Source organism: Panthera tigris, chromosome B3, assembly GCF_018350195.1.
Source record: "Panthera tigris isolate Pti1 chromosome B3, P.tigris_Pti1_mat1.1, whole genome shotgun sequence".
Lineage (NCBI taxonomy): Eukaryota > Metazoa > Chordata > Mammalia > Carnivora > Felidae > Panthera > Panthera tigris.
In genome coordinates, this window is record NC_056665.1 from 58,558,355 (window position 1) to 58,580,790 (window position 22,436).

The 22,436-nt window shown below is 39.4% G+C and overlaps 1 protein-coding gene and 2 pseudogenes across 6 annotated transcripts in view; 1 reads left to right on the forward strand and 2 right to left on the reverse strand.

Moving 5' to 3' along the window:
• The window catches only part of TRIM69 (tripartite motif containing 69), a 37,506-nt gene extending 19,104 nt beyond the window's left edge, over positions 1-18,402 (reverse strand). Inside the window, exon 1 of one of the 6 annotated variants that reach the window (XM_015537405.2) lies at positions 18,134-18,402. In XM_015537405.2, the coding sequence (XP_015392891.2) occupies positions 18,134-18,139 (6 nt within the window). In that variant the 5' untranslated portion in view covers positions 18,140-18,402. Of the gene's footprint in view, positions 1-11,417; positions 11,440-14,958; positions 15,044-18,133 lie in introns of those variants that run through there. The other 5 variants (XM_042988973.1, XM_015537406.2, XM_042988975.1 and 2 more) reach the window with 5 other exon arrangements.
• Positions 3,615-4,186, reverse strand: LOC102952713 (annotated as a pseudogene).
• LOC102967782 lies at positions 9,632-11,010 on the forward strand (annotated as a pseudogene).
• Positions 18,403-22,436: the final 4,034 nt, after the last annotated feature.

The following is a 22,436-nucleotide window of genomic DNA, read 5'->3' on the forward strand; positions in this document are numbered from 1 at the left end:
TAGATATTGCATTGAATTTATAGATTGCTTTGGGTAGTATGGATCTTTTAACAATATTAATTCTTTGAATTATGAGCACAATATATCTTTCCATTTGTGTCATCTTCAATTTCTTTCATCAGTGTCTTATAATTTTCAGAGGATAGGTATTTCACCTCCTTGGTTAAACTTATTCCTAGGTATTTTATATTTTATTCTTTTTGGTGCAGTTGTAAATGGGATTGTTTTCTAAATTTATCTTTCTGCTACTTCATTATTAGTATATAGAAACACAATCGATTTCTGTATATAATTTTGTAGCCTGTAACTTTACTGAATTCATTTATTAGTTCTCATAGTTTTTGGAGGGGTCTTTCGGGTTTTCTATGCATAGTATTATGTCATCTGCAAATAGACAGTTTTAGTTCTTCCTTATCAATTTGGATGCTTTTTCTTTCTTTTTCTTCTCTGATTGCTCTGGCTAGGACTTCTAGTACTATGTTGAATAAAAGTGGTCAGAGTGGGCATCCTTGTCTTTTTCCTGATCTTAGAGGAAAGCTTTCAGCTTTTCACCATTAAGTATGATGTTACCAGTGGGGTTGTCATATGTGGCTTTATTACGTTGAGTTATGTTCCCTCAATACTTGTTTTGTTGAGAGTTTTTATGGGGAATGGATGTTGAATTTTGTCAAATGCTTTTTCTGCACTTGTTGAGATGATCAACAACTATCAGACAATAAAAGGAAATCAAAGGCATCAAAATTGGCAAAGAGAAGTCAAGCTTTCACTTTTTGTAGATGACATGATATTATACATGGAAAACCTGATAGACTCCACCAAAAGTCTGCTAGAACAGATACATGAATTCAGCAAAGTCGCAGGATACAAAATCAATGTACAGAAATCAGTTGCATTCTTATACACTAATAATGAAACAACAGAAAGGAAGCAACAGAAAGACAAATATAGACAAATATAGAAACTGATCCCATTCACAATTGCCCGAGAATCATAAAATACCTAGGAATAAACCTAGCCAAAGATGTAAAAGATCTGTATGCTGAAAACTATAGAAAGCTTATGAAGGAAATTGAAGAAGATACAAAGAAATGGAAAAACATTCCGTGTTCATGGATTGGTAGAATAAATACTGTTAAAATGTCAATACTACCCAAAGCAATCTACACATTCAATGCAATCCCAACCAAAACTGCACCAGCATTCTTCTTGAAGCTAGAACAACCAATCCTAAAATTTGTATGGAACCACAAAAGACCCCAAATAGCCAAAGTAATATTGAAGAAGAAGACCAAAGTGGGAGGCATCACAATCCCAGACTTTAGCCTCTACTACAAAGCTGTAATCATCAAGACAGCATGGTATTGGCACAAAAACAGACACATAGACCAATGGAATAGAATAGAGACTCCAGAATTGGTCCCACAAAAGTATGGCCAACTAATCTTTGACAAAGCAGGAAAGAATATCCATTGGAAAAAAGACAGTCTCTTTAACAAATGGTGCTGGGAGAACTGGACAGCAACATGCAGAAGAATGAAACTAGACCACTTTCTTACACAAAATAGACCACTTTCTTACACCACTTTCATACACAAAAATAAACTCAAAATGGATGAAGGACCTGAATGTGAGACAGGAAACCATCAAAACCCTAGAGGAGAAGCAGGAAAAAACCTCTCTGACCTCAGCCACAGCAATTTCTTACTTGACACATCTCCAAAGGCAAGGGAATTAAAAGCAAGAATGAACTATTGGGACCTCATGAAGATAAAAAGCTTCTGCACTGCAAAGGAAACAATCAACAAAACTAAAAGGCAACCGACGGAATGGGAAAAGATATTTGCAAATGACATATGGGACAAAGGGCTAGTATCCAAAATCTATAAAGAACTCACCAAACTCCACACGTGAAAAACAAAGAATCCAGTGAAGAAATGGGCAGAAGATATGAATAGACACTTCTCTAAAGAAGACATCCATATGGCCAACAGGCACGTGAAAAGATGCTCAATGTCACTCCTCATCAGGGAAATACAAATCAAAACCACACTGAGCTATCACCTCACACCAGTCAGAGTGGCCAAAATGAACAAATCAGGAGACTATAGATGCTGGAGAGGATGTGGAGAAATGGGAACTCTCTTTCACTATTGGTAGGAATGCAAACTGGTGCAGCCTCTCTGGAAAATAGTGTGGAGGTTCCTCAAAAAATTAAAAATAGATCTACCCTATGACCCAGCAATAGCACTGCTAGGAATTTACCCAAGGGATACAGGAATGCTGATGCATAGGGGCACTTGTACCCCAATGTTTATAGCAGCACTTTCAACAATAGCCAAATTATGGAAAGAGCCTAAATGTCCATCAACTGATGAATGGATAAAGAAATTGTGGTTTATATACACAATGGAATACTACTTGGCAATGAGAAAGAGTGAAATATGGCCTTTTGTAGCAACGTGGATGGAACTGGAGAGTGTTATACTAAGTGAAATAAGTCATACAGAGAAAGACAGCTACCATGTATTTTCACTCTTGTGTGGATCCTGAGAAACTTACCAGAAGACCATGGGGGAGGAGAAGGGAAAAAAAAAAAGTTAGAGAGGGAGAGAGCCAAACCATAAGAGACTCTTAAAAACTGAGAATAAACTGAGGGTTGATGGGGGGTGGGAGAGAGGGGAGGGTGGGTGATGGGTATTGAGGAGGGCACCTGTTGGGATGAGCACAGGGTGTTGTATCGAAACCAATTTGACAATAAATTTCATATTAAAAAAAAGAAGATAAGGGAAAAGAGTAATGAAAAATGTTATAACAAATTCAAGTACTGATAAACAGTATTATAGTCTCCACTTCAATGTTACTAACACATCACAAATTATACTGATACATAGAATAAGAATTTCATCATAAGTTAGTGTCAAATAAGAATCAATGTACAAGTATGTGTCCATATAACATTTAATAAACTAGCTTACCTGCCCTTAAAAAAAAAAGGGTAGAGAGAAAAGGCAACTTTCAAAAAGGAGTATGTTATTAAATGAGTTATTTACTATACTCCTTCCTAAGAGCACCAGGTGGGGGACAAGTGTTCTAAACTAGATCTAGGAAGTGGAATGTGGAGTTATTCTGTCCTCTTCCCCTTAAGGGCTGTAAAATGGTTATTGAATTTAAAAAACATGACTAAATGAAAACAAACCCCACACATACACCCCCCCCCCAAAACAAAAACAAAAAAACCCTAAATGTCCCAGATTATTCTGCAGAGTGAATGGAGCCCTGGAAGCAGCTCCCAACAACCAAATTAGTCTTTTACAGAGTCATCACAAGCATGCCTTGCTTTTAAACAAAAAAAAAAAAAATTTTTTTGAAACAACAAAACAAAAACTAGTACTAACCACTTTTCTAACAATACACAATTACTCAAATTAACTAGTACTGAGAGGGGGAAAGGGACCATACCTATGGGCCTTGTCTCACACAAGTGCATGTGGGTAGGTGCAGGGCATTTGTCATTATTGCAAAAACGAATTTTAATTTTTGATCTTTAGTTTGATTTAACATTGCTTTTAGTACGATGCTTGACACCAGCTGCATGGAAAGGGCTCGGGAGATGTTCATAGCAGCACACACGTGTGGGTCTTCTTCGGTTCTGGAGGGTCCAGTGTAGCCAATATTGCTTCATCAAATACATTCTTTAGGCCTTTCTGTGTGAGTGCAGAACACTGCACATACTTGACTGCCTTCAGGTCACGGGCCAGCTTTTCAGCAGTCTCTGGAGTGGTAGGCTTCTGTTTGCTTTTGACAAGTTTCTCAATCGAAGAGGGGTCATCTCAGAGATCGCTTTGGGTCCCAACAAGCAAGAAAGGAGCCTTCGGACAGTGGTGAGTTATCTTAGGCACCCAATTCTCCTTCACATTTTCAAATGAGGATGGAGAGACCCCTGAAAAACAGACTAGAAATACATCTGTTTGTGGATAACTCAGCGGTCGTAATCTGTCATAATCCTCTTGCCCTATACTATCAAAAAGTCCGAGAGTATATGGCTCTCCACCAGTCATAACTGTGATTGCATAGTTGTCAAAAACAGTCGGTACATACTCTGATGGTAATTTGCTGTGTAGGATATCAGGAGACATGTTTTAGCAAAGGCACCATTGCCCACAACAACACACTTAATTGTCTGCATTGCTGAAACAGTTTTGTATCCACTTTAAATATTTCAAATTCAATTTTGTATCCACTTTAAATATTTCAAATTCAGTAATGACCTCTGCTTCTCCTCCAGGGTGTTGGCAGCACTCTCATTTATTGTATTCTTTAGCTCTGATTGGTTCTATCTATCTTTTATTTTCCATCTCTTTGTTGAAGTTCTTACAGAGTTCTTCCACTCTTCTTCTAAGTTCATTGAACATCTTCATGACCATTACTTTGAACTCTTTATCACGTAGATTGCTTATCTCCATTTTGTTTAGTTCTCTTTCTGAGGTTTTATCTTGTTCTTTCATTGGAACATATTTCTTTGTCTTCTCATTTTGTCTGTCTGTTATCAGCTATACTTCCTATTCTTGAAGGTAGTAGTCTTATATAGAAGTCATCTTGTGGGGCCCAGAAATGCAGTCCCTCCTGGTCATCAGAATCAGGCACTGCAGCGGTATTTCCTGTGTGGGCTGCATGTGCCCTCCTGTTGCTTGGGCTGCAACTGCTTTGAGCATGCTGGTGAGTGTGGCTGGTCCTGGGTGTAGCTGGCTGCAAGGCCTGGCTGTGACCATTGCAGGTGTGTTGGTGGGCAGGGCTGGCCCCCCTGCCTCCCAGGACAGGAGTCACTTTTCAAGGCGCCAGTCCCAGCTGAGGCTGCCTGCTTGGTGTGATGATTGAGGGTGCAGCCACTTGGGGGAAACACCTGGTGAGGCAGATTGGGCATTGTGGGTCTGTGGGGGAACACAGGGACAGGCAATTTGTACTAGCAAGGTAGATGGAGAGTGTCAGAACTGGCACCTGCCAGCATCAAGCCAACTAGGCTGAAGGAGGGCAAGAAAAATGGTGCCTTCTGTGCTTCTTTTCCTGGACAAGGTTCCTACAGATCCTTGCCCTTTGAGCACACACCTAAAATTAATCAATAAATATCCTTCACATATACGCTACATGATTTTCAAACAGCTATCTCTGTGCTGGGTCTTGGAGCAAGAGAGATTGTTTGTGGGCCCTTTAAGAATGGAGTTTCAGTTTCCTATAACCCTCCAACTCTCCCAGAGTTAAGCCCCACTTACTTTCAAAGCCAGATGTTATGGGGACTTATCTCCCCAGTGCAGATTCACAGGGTGCCCGATATGGGACTTGAACCCCTCACTTCTCTGGAAGGACTTCAGTGCCCGTGTTATCCTTCTTCCTTGCAGGTCACCACACCAACGTTTGGTTTCCAACCAGACTGCATGACTTTCCCTCCTGCCCTTCTCAGTGTGGCTCTTTAATTATATCTTTGGCTGCTAGGCTCCAGGTCATTCTCTGAGAGAGTTGCTCTATATGTGCTTGCAGCCTTGATATGTATGTCCATGGAAGTTGGTGGGCTCGGATTTTCCTACTCTGTGATCTTCCCCTCCAATCCCAAAGTAATACATTAAATTTTTTTTAACATTCATTCATTTTTGAGAGACAGGGAGAGACAGAGTACAAGCTGAGGAGGGGCAGAGAGAAAGGGAGACACAGAATCCAAAGCAGGCTCCAGGCTCTGAGCTGTCAGCACAGAGCCTGATGCAGGGCTCAAACCCACAAACCACAAGGTCATGACCTGAGCCAAAGTTGGATGCCTAACCAACTGAGCCACCCAGGCAGCCCCAAAGTAATACATCTTAAATCACAGAATTTCAGACTTGTGTATGCAAAATTTCTTTTACATGTTGCTTTCCTGGCTCTGCTCTAATCATATCACCTACGTGACCACCTCTGTCTATGTATGACTATGTACCCAAAAGGAAGTTGTAAAAAACAAACAGAAAAAAAAAAAAAGAAGTGAGAAGGTTAGGAAAGATTATTTTCCAAAAGAGAAGCAATTGTAGAGAAGCAACACATCATTTCTGAATGATTTCCATAATCCATTCTTTTTATAATCAAGCAGACATCTCAAGCCAGCAAATCTACTCTTATTTATTCTAGATAGACTTGGATGTCCAAGTTGGAACTCAATGAACTGAGCAGGTGCTATAATTACCTAGTATTTCCCACCTTTCATTTTGAGAAGAGTACTCAGGAAAAAAATTCTTTTTTTCTCTGTAGTTCTAAACACTTTTGGGATTTTGGTTTTGGGACTCAGTAGAGGCTCTAGATAAGACTTTAAGAACATCAATCAGTATGGGGTACCTGAGTGGCTCAATTGGTTAAGTGTCCAGCTTTAGCTGGGTCACGATCTCACAGTTCATGAGTTCAAGCCCTGCATCGGGCTCTCTGAGGTCAGCGTGGAGCCTGCTTTGGATCCTCTGTCTCCCTCTCTCTCTGCCCCTCCCCTGCACACTCTCTCTCTCTCTCTCAAAAAATAAGTAAACATTAAAAAAAAAATCAGTGAAACAGGAGTAGTCAGGGAAAGGATTAAACTGGAAAAGGAGCCCAACCCTTTCTATTGATTGAAATGGTAACCATCACACACTTTTCTACAGAGTAACATTGCAATGAGCCCTTAGCAGCTGCTAGATTCATTTTATTTTCTCACCTACACCAAATACGCTTAATCCCCAACTTTTAATTTTAAGTACTAAATTGAGTTTAGTACTTAAAATTGAAAAAATTGAATTCAGGACTGACGTCACTAAGTTCTCCAGGGAGAACTCCACAAACAACTATTGAACTTGCAAAACTGTTCAAGCCCCACATCCGGCTCTGTGCTGACAGCTTGCTCAGAGCCTAGAGCCTGTTTCAGATTCTGTGTCTCCTCCTTTCTCTGCCCCTCCCACACTCATGCTCTGTCTCTGTGTCTCAAAAATAAATAAATGTTAAAAACAATTTTTAAAAATATTTTGGAACTAGATGGAGGCAATAGTTACAGAATATTGTGAATATGCTAAATGTCACTCACTGAATTGTACACTTTCAAATGGTTAATTTTGTCATGTAAGTTTTTCCTCAATTTAAAAAAATTGAAGCCATAACTGATTCCAGAGCCAAAATTTTTATACTGAACAGTATCCTATCTTGTTGAATGCTATATTATAACTACTATTTCATGTGTAACCACCAGAAATGCCTTCGATCTCAATTCCTAAGAGTCTAATGAGGTAAGTATTCAATGCTAGCTCTGTCCTGATGCCCATACTTGCTAGGGCATTAAAATGCGTAAACTGGAGAGAGGCTCTGCCCATAAGCTGCTCACGTCTGGGTCTCCACTAACATTTATAGGTGAGGATAAAGTACAACTAGAAGCCCCTGGCCCATTCTTCTTTTCACTTCTCAGGGAACCCCTTACCCTGTCCTGTATACCTCATAATCACATGTGTGGAGAGCCCAGTCCACACAACCAAGCTTCATACACACACACACACACACACACACACACACACACACACACACACACCAACACACAGGTGCCCTTTGGGCACACAGCTGCCTTTGGGAGCTATGGAGGCCCTAGAGGTGGGCTCAGAATCTTTTGGGCAGAGAATTTTGGAGTCCTGGATACATGGTATGTGATTCAAAGTAGGAGAGGGCATAAGCTCCTTAGTCTCATGGGCTCCTTGTCTTGTGAAGAGGAACATTACTGGAGAAGGCTCAGACTAGGAGCCTCAAAGTAAGGCCCAGGAAAGGACAAGTATTGCCCAGGTCTAGGTGGGTACTGTTTTTCTGTTCCATTCCACTCATCTGTATCCTATCTCACCAGCCATGGGTTGGGCCTGTCTGTGCAAGGAGGGGCTATAGTTTCATCTCACAGGCCACATCTTTACCAGAATTGAATTCCTGGGGTCTCAGGTGCCCATTGGGGCTTGTCTGACTAACTGTGGGAGGACATAGTTATAACTATTGACTGCTCAGATTTCAGAATTCTGGGTTCTGCTTCCTATGAAGTTTTCTACCAGAAGTCCTAAAATGACCTTGCCGACCCCAGACTTTCAAATACAAGCACCCATTGCTCCCAGCATGTACCATGGCCAGCTCTGTGTATTCTTACTCTTTCCTAAATAAATGCTAAAGCTGAAAGTCTATGATTCAGGACAATTAAAATGGGGACTGAGATGAGACCTCCTCAACGTAGGATGATAATGTGCATGATGAAGATAAGAATGTTTTAGGGGAACATAATGGATGGGTCCCTGGCACTTGACTAGGGGGTTGGTCAAGGGAAACATCTAGGATCTCTAAGATGGGACTTGAAAGATTATACCTTAGACAGACAAAAGTGAGGAAGATTATTATGGGAGAAAAAAATGTTAAATGTGTATAAACTATTTTCAACTTGTATATTATGTCCTCTGAAGGATGAAAAACTTAAATATAGACAGAAGATTTTATCTGAGGCAGAATCCCTGAGGATTGGCTCATGGGTTACATCTCATGCTCTTGAAAGGGAAACTAGAATTCAGAACTTGCTGTGATACTCAAGTTAGTGGTAGAATCAAGGGAATCCAAAGAATTCTAGAACCAGAGTTCTCTCCATCTGCTGTACACCCCCTCGAAAATTTGAGTATCCAGAACTCCTTTCTCATTTTTAGCCCCCCCCCCCCATTCCCAGTTAGAAGTTTGTATTTACTTTTATCTGTGGATTTAGTTTCACTCATATTCATATCTGTTCTTGTCAGGGGAACATGGGTAAAAATTATTTAACTCATCATCAAATTCCATTCATTGATGACTCTTTCTGTTGCTCTCTTCCCATACCTATATTTTCACCTCTTTCGGTCCAAGTGCTTTGGCTTATGTTCCTAGGCCTTTGTTCCCTAGTTTCACACTCCACCTATGTTCCCTATCCCTGACACTTGATCTCTCCAAACTTGGATCTTGCCTGCTTGGATCTAATATAACCATTTTCTCTTTGAATATTAGCTCTCCACCATTCTCTCCAGTCTCTTTTTCTGAAACTTCTATCAGACAAACATTGGAGCTTCTTACTCAGCCTCCATTCCTCTTAATTTCCTTTTCTTACTTTCCAATGACATTTTCTAGCTCTCTGTGCTTTGCTCTGGACATTTCTCCCATTCTTTTTTATAGGTGCTGTTTATTTTTTGTTTCTTTAAACATCTTTGAATAAGGTGAGTTTTTCCAAAATCAGCTATTATATGAAATTTGCAAGAGGATGGGGACAGGACCATATTTGAGGCTATTTTCTTTATGAAACAATGTGCGTATGAGTTTGTATAGCCCTCACTTTCCCCCACGATCAGCACTGCAGAGTTGCTTACAATGCAGTCTGTCCCCTCCACTCTTCCTCACCAACAGACTGCTTTCCATAAATATGGCTTTTTTGTCCTTGTTCAATTTCACCTTCCTATATTTCCAGTTTTGGTGACAAAAGGGTATTTAAAAGCTCCTGCTTTAGCCTGCTTGCCTGTTCTCATTGTTCCCTACAAGTGCTTGTGGATCTTGGCACTTCCTTTGGAGAGCTGTATCACTCTTGTTTTGTACAAAATCTACATTCCTAAGCATCCATTATCACATGCTTGGTAACAAAGTCAGTGAACAGCCACAAGCCAAATTGCCTCTGAAAAAGGAAGCAAAAACTTTTGCTCCTGGAAAAGTTATTGCTAAAAAAATACCAAAACTTCAAAGCACCTGAGGCTGTGTCTGTACCTGTGCCACAACCAGAGCCAGAACATGAGCCTGTTAAAGAAGAAAAACAGGGGCGCCTGGGTGGCTCAGTCGGTTGAGCGTCCGACTTCGGCTCAGGTCACGATCTCGCGGTCCGCGGGTTCGAGCCCCGCGTCGGGCTCTGGGCTGATGGCTCGGAGCCTGGAGCTTGCTTCCGATTCTGTGTCTCCCTCTCTCTCTGCCCCTCCCCTGTTCATACTGTGTCTCTCTCTGTCTCAAAAACAAATAAACGTTAAAAAAAAATAAAAAAAAATAAAAAAAGAAGAAGAAAACTTTCTCCGGAGCCTATTTTGGCTGCTACTCCATCTCCAAGCCCAATGGAAACGTCTGGATGTGCTCCTGCAGAAGAATATCTGTGTCAGGCTCTCACTGATGTAATTCTTACAGTGAATGATGTGGATGCAGAAGATGGAGCTGATCCAAACCTTTGTAGTGAATATGTGAAAGATATTTATGCTTATCTGAGACAACTTGAGGAAGAGCAAGCAGTAAGACCAAAATACCTACTGGGTTGTGAAGTCACTGGAAACATGAGAACCATCCTAATTGACTGGCTAGTGCAGGTTCAAATGAAATTCAGGTTACTGCAGGAGACCATGTACATGACTGTTTCCCTTATTGATCGGCTCATGCAGAATAATTGTGTACCCAAGAAGATGATGTAGCTGGTTGGTGTCACTGCCAGGTTTATTGCAAGTAAATAGGAAGAAATGTTTTCTCCAGAAATTGGTAACTTTGCCTTTGTGACTGACAACTCTTACACCAAGCACCAAATCAGACAGATGGAAATGAAGATTCTAAGATCTTTACATTTTGGTCTGGATTTCTACCCCTGCATTTCCTTCAGAGAGCATCTAAGATTGGAGAGGTTGGTATTGAGCAACATACTTTGGCCAAATACCTGATGGAACTAACTATGCTGGATTACGATATGGTGCACTTTCCTCCTCTCAGATTGCAGCAGGAACTTTTTGCCTGGCACTAAAAATTCTCGACAAAGGTGAATGGACACCAACTTGACAGCATTACCTGTCATACACTGAAGAATCCCTTCTAAATATTATGCAACACCTGGCTAAGAATATAGTCATGGTGAATCGTGGGCTTACAAAGCACATGACTATCAAGAACAAGTATGCCACATCTAAGCATGCTAAGATCAGCACTCTAGCACAACTAAATTCTGCACTAGTTCAAGATTTAGCCAAGGCTGTGACAAAGGTTTAACTTGTAAACATGAGTTGGAGTACTATAATAACTACAAATAAAATTGGCACCATGTGCCATCTGTACATATTGTATGTTACGTTTATTTACTTTTAATAAAGTTTGTGGTCCTTTTTATTTCTTATACCTTAACTCATTTGAATGTGGCTACTTCCTTCTCAAAGGTAACCAAAAAAGGTGTGTTAAAGATATGATGGGGAATATAAAAAGTGCTTTCAGTTTATTGGGACCCAGCACATATATATAATTGTTACTTGTGTGGTTCTTGTTTTATGTACCTGGCTTTGCATTCTTGTATTTACTGTGGTCATAAAGGCATTTAAAGCTGTTCTCTAAGCATACTGCATGTAAGCCCAATTATCTTGGAGAATATGCTGCCTTATTCTGTCAAAGGTCTGCCACCTTACCCCTAGTCCTCCTGCTTTCTGTTTCTTCTGGAAAAAAAAAAAGGAAGCATCCTTCCTCAAAGGGTTGTGGTCTAGGCTTACAGATGTCTCTAGTTGTATTGCAAATAGAGTTGGTCTAGTTTTCATTCTCCTTGTAGTTTTGAGTTAAAGAAGGATGAGTTTCTGAGCAAAAAAGAAATAAAATCACTATTTTTATTCTACCATTTGAAAACCTAAGCTTAAATTGTTTTTGGCACTTTAACCAACATTTCTATGTATTTGGTTGGGGGAGGGGGGATAGAGATATTTCAGTATGTCCTTCATACACCACCTTGACCAGTGGTAATCAGTGCACATGTCTGTCCCCAAAGATTACAAGTTGAATTTCTCTCCAGCCCACAGGAATGGAGACTCAAAGTCAATATTAAGCAGTGTTATGGAAAGGGTTATGCACTATTCTTTGCATACTTGGATTTTTAAACCAAGATGCATCCCCAATACCTACTAGATGTGTTAATTGTAGTTGCTGACATTCCTATAGTCCATGCTAAAGGTCAAGACTACATTCATCATGTGGCCTTTACTCTCTCTCCCAAGCCACAGATAAATAAAATACAGGTAGGATTCTGACCCATTTCATAGGCTGTTCAACAACCCAAGGTGTGACCTAATGGAAAAGATGATCTGGGCAAAATAGAACCTCTTGCGAATTTAACTTTGAAAATAAAATCAGGAAATTGGCAGTTGAAGCAAATCCTAAAAATTTGAAACATGAAAGGTCATGGCATGAATACTCATAAAGAAAACAGAATCTAGGAGCTAAATTTTATTTATTTATTTTAAGTTTACTTATTTTGAGAGAGACAGCGTGAGCAGGGGAGGGGCAGAGAGAAAGAATCCAAGTAGCTGTTGTCAGCATGGGGCCTGACATGGGGCTCAATCTCCCAAACTGTGAGATCATGACCTGAGCCAAAATCAAGAGCCAGACCCTCAACCATCTGAGCCACCCAGGTGCCCCAGGAGCTAAATTTTAAACAGAAGACATGGAGAAATGTAGGGTGGAGTCAGTAAACTGTTAGAGACAAGAATTATAGAGAGAAACAAATGTGGAGAGTAGCTGTATTACATTAACCACAGCACTGTTATAGGACTCTTCTTGGATTCGTATGCCTACACAATGCCTTGCCATAGTAGGGGCTCAGCAAAAGAGTTGGAGTCATGGATGTTTATCCTCATGGTCAGTGTGGTTACCTCTTGGTTACCTCTTACTTAAAATAATTTTTCTGAATCTCTGCTCTTGTAACAAACTCTCTACCCCAGCATGCTATAAAAACTGTTTTCTGAAAGCTTGCCATGGAGTTTGCTAAATACTCATTTGATGACCTACTCTCAATCTTCATCCTTCTTAACTTACTGGGTCTTCCCTTTGGCTCTTGTGACATGATTCTGTTCTAGTTCTCCTTTCTCTGACCACTCCTCTGCCTTGGTTGGTTTCTCTTCCTCTTTCCACTTTCTTAAGTGTAAACAATCACTATGGTCTATCTTCAGCTCTCTTCTAGCTCTGTACTCTCTTATTCCCAAGGAAGCCATTCATTCCAAACTTTGTGTACAACTGCTATAAAGGTGAGCTCCCCAAATCTGTATCTCTGAGCCCATATCTTTGAGCTCGCAACAGGGTCCCTGAAACTCAATAAGCCTGAAACATAACTCCTCTTTCTCCCTAATCAGTTCCTGCTCTTGGCTTCCCTATTTCTGTTGCACCACCAATATCCCAGTTTTGAAATATGAGTCATCTTTGGGTGTTCTCTTTTTTCCCCCATCATCTAATCAATTATAAAGTCTAGTTAATAATAATAGAACTAATAATAATTGCTAACCCTTCCCTGCCTCAAATATCTTCTTTTGCTTTCCATAGCATACCAAAATAAGTTATGTGGTGTTTTTAGTTTTATTAAAAAGGCAGATTTCAGAATTCTCTACATGTTGCAAACTCATATTTCTAGTCTTATCTCCCATGGTCTTATTGTACAGTAAAATTTTTTAATTTACCATCCTTTCATATATTAATGATTCATTTAAGTTCCATTAACCATTAGATAACAAAAAAAGTTTTTATGTTTATTCCCTTTTTTTGTACTAGGCTGAGTGGGCAATTCTATGGAAATAAAGAGGAAAAAATCTGTTATTCTCCACCCTCTCAGTATGTGCTTAGAAGACAAAACTCATAAAAATATGCCCCTCAGGGAATATGCAAGCAAAAACAACATTGCGTTTTAAGCTAATCAGTCTGTCTGGAAAACTTAAAATTAGATGCATTCTGAATATGATAGAACTTGTGGGAGAACCTGGCCAGTTGGCAATTTAAGAGAAAGATTGTCTCTACCAGAGCTAGTTTTTAATCCTAGTGAATGCAGTATGTTTTGGAAATGGATGCCATTTAGGAATTTTTATTCCATGTGTTTTAAAAATACATTTAAAGTAGACTAGTGGTTTCCAGGGCTAGGACAAGGCAGGGGATGAGGAGTGATTGGTAATGGGTATGGAATTTCTTTATGTGGTGACAAAAATATTCTAGAATTAGATAGTGGTGATGGTTGTACAACTTTGTGACTGTGAGAAAACACTGAATCGTAAACTTCAGAAGGGTGAATTTTATGATATGAAAATATATATTTAATGTTATTGTTGACATTATATGATTTTTTGTTATTTTATTATTATTATTTTAATTATTTTAATGTCTTATTTTACTTTTGAGAGACAGAGCATGAGCAGGGGAGGGGTAGAGAGAGAGGGAGACACAGAATCCAAAGCAGGCTCCAGGCTCTGAGCTGTCAACACAGAGCCCTACGTGGGGCTCAAACTCACAGACCACGAGATCATGACCTGAACCGAAATCAGATGCTTAACCAACTGAGCTATCTACACGACCCTGTTATTTTATTATTAATATCTTTCCAATTGATGTTTTGCCAATTACTCTGACTTTCAAGAATATAGCCTCTGCTATAAAATAAGGTTATTTTAATCATATTAACTAATATTTACTGACCGTTTGCTGTGCGAAATGCTTTATGCACATTATTTCATTTAATCCTCATAACAACCATATGAGATCAGTATTATTCTTCCATTTTTAAGGAAATTGAAACTTAGAGAGGTTAAATAACTTGCCAGGATCACACAGTAATTAAGTGGTGGAGCCTGGATTTGAACTGATTATCTGACCCCAAAGCCCATTTTCCTAATCATTGAGTCAGCAGAGGGCAAATCAATGTTTTGTGCAATTTAATTCATAAGTGGATCAAACTTGTGAGGCAAAACAGCTGGAACAATTTCCCACTGCTCTAGAGGGAAAAATAGAATTGAAAAACAAAGGAGATTCTGAAAATTCTCTACCTGGAAACCTTAGGAAATCACACCTACTGCCAGCTCCTTAGAGAAAGCCTAACCTTAAGGCAGAAGGAAAGAAATTCAAGTCCAGGATAAGAATTCATCCTTAGAAAGCTCCTGGATGGCAGCAATCACTTTTAAGAAAGCATATCCACCTCCTTCTACTCACCTTGCATATTCTTATAAGGAGAGAAAAGGCAAGGACGAAGTAGAGCAGTGAAATTACTGGAAACTTGCAGAAAAAAATGCTTAATTTTTCCCAGGTTTTTTTTTTTTTTCTTCCTGAAAAGTTTTGGATTGTGAACTTTTGAAATCAGGATCAGCAAAATATTTAAAGGGATTTGTTGCCTTTTTTAAAGGGCATTAGTTGCTTTTCAGCTTTCATTTCTTCAAAGTAATTTTTAAAAACTCTGATGGGCAGATTGCTGAAAAATTAGCAGAGCAGAGAATTAAGAGCAGAGAAATATAATTCATCTAAAACAAACTGTGTGGCACAAACAGCTCAAGCACCAGAGCAAAATATATGCATGCTTCGTGTGCCCTGTCACTTTCACATAAGAAAGAAAGATTATGAACTTGTTCATTTAACCAGAGTTTGTCAGGGTTGAAAGAGATCATAAGTCATTTAATTAACTCCTTTCTAGCTACTCCCTGAACATTTGAAATCATGGGAAGCTCACTATTACACAAATTTTTAACTGTTGTGAAAAAGTGTCTACTTTTACTAACTTCCCCTTAATAAGAATGTGGTGGGAAGAGACAATAGTAATAAGAGTATAGTAGGAGTAGACAGTATTGTTTACTTTTCCCTCTAGAAATTATAAACAAAATAGGTATAACTCTGTTTCAACAGCTAAGAACAGATAAGACTAAGAGCAAACCTAAAGGTTCCATAACTGAGGAATCTTATCTTAATGCTTAATATATGTTTAATTAAACTTTATAAGAAGTAGAAGCTGATAGATATGATATATCAGAACATGATTCAGGTGTCAAAATTTCTTGTTGATGAATTTTAGTGAGTTTTTTTCAGCTTTCTTTCTGTAAATACACATTTTCTTTTGTCTGTCAGGAAAACATGGTTCAAATGAATATAACGTCCTTAATTTTAGCTCTGAAGAGATCTTAAAGGAATTCAATTAAAAATGTTTAACTCCTCAACAAAATTAAAACACAACCTACTGAATAGGAGAGGATATTTGCAAATGATATATCCAATAAAGGGTTAATATCCAAAATATATAAAGAACTTACAGAACTCCACACCAAAACACCAAATAATCCAATTTAAAGTGAGAAGTCATGAATAGACATTTCCCCAAAGAAGATACGCAGATGGCCAATAGACACATGAAAGATGCTCAACATCATTCATCAATAGGGAAATACAAATCAAAACTACAATGAGATATCACCTCACACCTGTCAGAATGACTAAAATAAAAAACACAAGTGTTGGCGAGGATATAGAGAAAAAGGAACCCTGTGCACTGTTGGTGGGAATGCAAACTGGTGCAGCCACTGTGGAAAACAGTATGGAGGCTCCTCAAAAAATTAAAAATAGAACTACCATATATGATCCAGTAATTCTACTGGATATTTACTTAAAGAAAATAAAAACACTGATTGGAAAAGATACATGCACCGTTATGTTTATTGCAGTGTTATTTACAATAGCCAAATTATGGAAACAGCCCAAGTGTTCATCGACAGATGAATGGATAAAGAAGATGTAGTATGTATAATATATGCAGTGGGTTATTACTTAGCCATAAAACAGAATGAAATCTTGCCATTTGCAACAACATGGATGGGATCTAGAGGGTACAATGCTGAACGAAATAAGTCAGTCAGAGAAAGACAAATACCATATGATTTCACTCATATGTGGAATTTAAGAAACTAAATAAATTAACAAAGAAAAAGGAGACAAACTAAAAACCAGACTGTTAACTACAGAGAATAAACTGGTGGTTACCAGAGAGGAGGTGGATTGGGGAATGGGGGGGGAAAAGGCAAAGGGGGTTGAGAGTACACTTTTTAAAAAAATTTTTTTTTAACGTTTATTTATTTTTGAGATAGAGAGAGACAGAGCATGAATGGGGGAGGGTCAGAGAGAGAGGGAGACACAGAATCTGAAACAGGCTCCAGGCTCTGAGCTGTCAGCACAGAGCCCGATGCAGGGCTCGAACTCACGGACCGCGAGATCATAACCTGAGCCGAAGTCTGACGCTCAACCGACTGAGCCACCTAGGTGCCCCAGAGAGAGTACACTTATTGTGACGAGCACCAAGTAATGTACAGAATTGGCATATCACCATATTGTACACCTGAAACCAATATAACACTGTATGTTAACTATACTGGAATTAAAATTTTTAAAAATGATATTGTAGCTAATGCTAATTCCGTTTATAACTTTTCAGAATTCTAATAGGCATAAATAACTCCAGACCTCGCTGTAGTGAAAAAAAAAAAAAGATTTAATTCATCAATTTTGGAAGATGCAGCTAGAGCTAAAATAAAATAACTGGAAGACAAAAAAGAAAATGTTTAACCCCTGTGAGAATCAGTTTGGTTCTAAATATAAAATACCACATGTAATAGTATAACTAGCAAACCAAGTTATACATAATAAATTTTTTCAATCTAAAATAAAGTGATTAGGGGTGCCTGAGTGGCTCAGTTGGTTAAGCGTCTGACTGTTGATTTCGGCTCGGTTCATTTCAGCTCAGGTCGTGATATCATGGTTTGTGAGTTCGAGACCCACATTGTAGTACAGAGCCTGATTGGGATTCTTGCTCCCCTATCTCTCTGCCCCCCCTCAATAAATAAATAAACATAAAATAAAACAAAATAAAAGTGATTAGTATGAGTGAAATAGGTAAAGGGAATTAACAGTACACATATCTTGATAAGCACTGAGTAACATAGAATTATTGAATCACTATTTTGCACACCTGAAGCTAATATAACACTGTATGTTGACTATACCAGAATTAAAACTTAAAAGGAAAAGGATGGAACAGATCCATGCATACTGAAATAAAACAATCTTTAGACTATAAAAAAAATTAATGAATGAATTAAATTAAGGGATTAGTTAATAAAGAAAGTAAATTTTTGTATAGCATTTATTTTAATTTTTCTCAAAAGTTTATGTAGGTATCATTACTTGCCTACCAAGTAGAGTAAACCTGAAGAGAGTATAGCAGCTATAAGCTGTCATAAATTAAATAGTTCCCTGAATTTCCTTTCATGCTGTAAGATCCATACCCTCTTCTGTGATCTTGTTTTCCACACTATGCCTAGAAAATTAGCTGAGTTAAGGTAGGGTCACTCACCTCCATTAAGCTCTATCATTGGGCCACCAGGGAACAGAGGCAGGCACTTGAATCAAACCACAACAGGACGAGGGTAGCTGCAGACCAGGAATCAGGTGCCTGGTAGTTTGCTAGGAATGGGCTCAGAGCATGACAGAAGGAAGAAAAGTTCAGCAGCTGGGGATAGGGCAAGGCCAGAGTGAGTTCTAGCAGATTCCGTGGCAGTTTGTCAGTTGCTTTGATCATCATTAGCTTAAGAGAGAGAGAAAGCCTGATTGGAATGGCTTACCCACTCACCCCCATTTTTTGTGGGGGGGAGGGGAGAGGGAAGGCAACCCAATTAGATTCAAGGTGGCAGTCTAATCTTAAGGTTCACATATTCCCATTTCTGGACTGGGATTCTCTATGAAAGAGGAAATAAATAAACATCATCATCTGCCTATAAGCATAATGCATGAGAAATAACCACATCATCTCTTCTCGTGATCCCAGTATTGAGACCCCACCTGAGTGGCTTTAATAGAGACCTATCCCACCTCTCAGAGTTCACATTCCATTGAAACAGCCCCAACTCTATTTCTGAGAAAGTAACAAATGCCTGGAAAACCCTAGGACCTAAGGAACAAGATGAGAAAAGCCTTATTTCAAACAGCTTTCTTGGGCAGTTTTAGTTCACAGAGATCTGTACCTAGATTGTGCTCTTGAGTGACCAACATATAAAGAGCCATCACGGAACCAGATTTTCTCTAACTCAATAGATTTCATTGAATGTCTAGCTCCTATGGAATGCCTGCTGTCCAGTCCTAATGCCCACAACAATTCCTCTGGTGTTTGGGATTGCCCAAATATGCCAATATGTGGCTTTGCACATGTCCCTTCTGCTGGGGATCCTTTCTCCCAACCCCAATCATTATCTCTTTAGTAAACTCTTCCATAACCAACCCCCTAAGCTTTACTCTCCTCCCCCATCCCTTGTAGAATATATTTTGCTGGCTCTATACTGGAGTTTCTCAACGTAAGGCCTGTGGACATTTTGAGCTGGCTAAGTTTTTCTTATGGGAGGCTGTTCTGTGAATTTTAGGACAGTGAGCAGCATTTCTGGCCTCAGCTCACCAAATGCTGGTAGCACCCTCTCCCCTAGTTGTGACAGTCAAAATTGTCTCCAGACATTGCCAAATGTCTGCTAGGTGTATGGGGGTGGAACTAACTCCCAGTTGAGAATCAGTGCGTTACACCTTTCTATAACTCTCTAGATCTTTGTACATACCTGTTCATAGTTATTTTGTTTGATTTCATGTCTGCCCCTTGTTTACTAAATTGTAAACAACTACTGGGTAGTGCTATCTTGTTCACCATGACAGTACATGGCATTTGTTGGATAAAGCACCTTATCAACGAATCAGCTATGAAATTCTGATGTTGAGCTAGGAACTGTGTTCCTAACTTTAAAAAATTAATTTTGTTTCATCTTGAATATTTTTTTAACATTTTTTATTTGTTTTTGAGAGACAGAGAGAGACAGAGCACGAGCAGGGAAGGGGCAGAGAGAGAGAGAGGGAGACACAGAATCTGAAGCAGGCTCCAGGCTCTGAGCTGTCAGCACGGAGCCCTATACAGGGCTCAAATTCACAAGCTGTGAGATCATGTCCTGAGCTGATGTCAGATGCTTAACCGACTGAGCCACCCAGGTGCCTCCATCTTGAATATTTTTGTTGTTGGCTGAAATGTTTAACAGCATTTAGTAAAGATGATTGTACTAAATCCTAGGGTTTGCACATCCTTGAGCCTGTAGCTTTGGGGCAGTAATACTTACTGGCCTAGAAGACAAAAGCCTTTTCTCCCAGTAGAGAACCCAGAGAACTGAATAACGGCTGAAATGTTGAACTCCTCTGGGTATCAGTTCCTCCTATAAAATGTGACTTCCTAAGACTCCCCTTCTGCCTCTAAAGTTTGTGATGCCAAAACCTATATTGCATGAGGTCCCAAATCTCACAAAGGGGCACTTCAAAGAAACTACACATACCAGATTTTACCATGTAGGGGAAAGAGTAAAACAAAAACAAAGTTATAAAGCAAAGTTACTTGTCTTTTTCCAAGCCTCAAATCTTAACATATATAAAAGAGACGATAATACTTACCTCATAGGATTGTTGTGAGGATTAAATGAGATGACGTATGTAATGGGCTTAACAGCACCTGGCACATGGGAAGCACCCAATAAATGGCACTAGCTATTATTATTGTCATTGTACTGACACTGGTATAGTAAATTGTTTACAAATGCTCTCCCTCAAATTAACTTTCTGTCTTGAAATGTAACAAGAGATATAAGTAGATATTAATCTTGAGGGACTCCAACAGAGCTGAATACAAATCAAAAATTCAATTTTCTATCTTCTAGACTCCAAGGAAGTTACTGATAAGTCAGAGTTATATCTGTTTTTATGCTTCAGCTAGGACCTGGCAGATATTTCTATCATAGCTTTTATTACACTGCATTATTTCTTTCATTGTATTATAAATATTTTTCATATCTATTCTCCACTAGCTGTGAGCTACTTGGAGGAAAGGACTCTTAAAAAGATGAATATCTTTTTAACCACATAGGCCTACCACGCTATCAAAATTTAATAAATACCAGGTAAATGAGCAGATGAATGAATGAATTAATGAATGGCCCATGCCCAGCAATGCAGTGAACCTTCTCTCTTCTGGTTGGACAATAGAACAGCTGTCATCTCTGTAGGTTGGGCTTGTTCAGAGGAAAGGCAGAGAGAAGTTCAATATCTCTGAAGGCACTTTCATCAACAGGGGAGCCAAGTGGTATGAGTAACTACCACCTCTATCCTGTCACACCACACTAGCAGCCCCTCTGTCCTCCCTTTAGAGTGTGGGTGCTCCTGGCGGAGCCACATCTGAGACCATATGCCTTTTCATGCCACACCACAGGAAAAGGGAATATGCCCTGTAGGATCTTTTTGCCTGCTGACCGCTAAGGGGGTAAGGGAACGGCCCATATCAAATGTTACCCTCATTAATGTCTCCCATACAGTGAGAGTGATCATGCTAGAACTGTCAGTGAATAGTCACTGGATAGTGAAACAGAAAAAGATTTTCTCAAAGTCAGAAACCTACCTGCATAATACCGTGAAATTGAACTATGGAATTGGAGATAGAAGAAAACCGTGTGTTTTACTTCTAATACTATGTATTAAAAATGTCCAAAACTATTTTTTAAATATTTTTAAATATATTTTCTTAGTGTTTATTTATTTTTGAGAGAGAGAGCGAGAGAGAGAGAGAGAGCACGCTCAGGGTAAGGGCAGAGAGAGAGGTAGACAAAGGATCTGAAGCAGGCTCTGTGCGGTCAGCACAGAGCCCAGTGTGGGGCTCGAACTCACGAACTGTGAAATCATGACCTGAGCTGAAGTCAGACGCTCAACCAACTGAGCCACCCAGGTGCCCCTAAAACTATTTATATATAAGGCTGGCAGAATAGCCTGCTGTCCCTAACCATGAATTACCCAGTAGGGCCCAACTTTTTCTGTTAGCCTCAGATCTCAACACAGCCAGGGAATACTGGATAGGGCACTAGGATAGCAGGGCCCGCAGACAAAGGCCCGTACCTCCCTGAGACTTTTGTCAGTTCTAAGTACCCATGAGGCTGTCAGGAAAGCCCAAGGAGGCCAGTAGGTAAGAAACCTTAGGAGTTTGTGTGCATTTGTTCAAGTGTTGGCTGCTGTTGCTCCCTGGCTCTTGCTACAGGGAGACTACTATTTTAGAGATAGACACTGAGCTAATGATGTCATTGAAACCTATTTTACTTTATTAATACTCCCTGGGATAGTCATCCCAGTACACAGATTTTAATAGCTTATCAGTGGGATCTAGTTGATGTAACTAAGGAAAGAACCTAAAAGTTTATCCTTTGTAACAATTTTAGGTTCTTGGAGAGTAACTTGTTTCTCTTGGCAGGTGTATTTAATATTTACAATAGGGATGAATTCAGTGTGGACTAGAGAATTGGAAAACACTGGACCTTGCTGAAACTTGAGTCTGACTTCTCTCCTCTGTCTCTCTTAACCCCTTTCTCGAATAGTTCAATTTCAATCTGTGGTTGATGAAATCCAGCTGTATTACAGCTCAAGAAATGTGGTTTTCATTCTCTGCTATAACTTCAGTGAACATCGGGAAATGATAGATGTACATTGCCAGATTATCTCACTGTGGGGCTAACTTGGTCTAAAGCTAGATCAAGCTTCAAGTGAGTAAATTTGAATGTCCATCTCTCCTAATTCCATTTCCACTCTGGCCAAATGAGCTT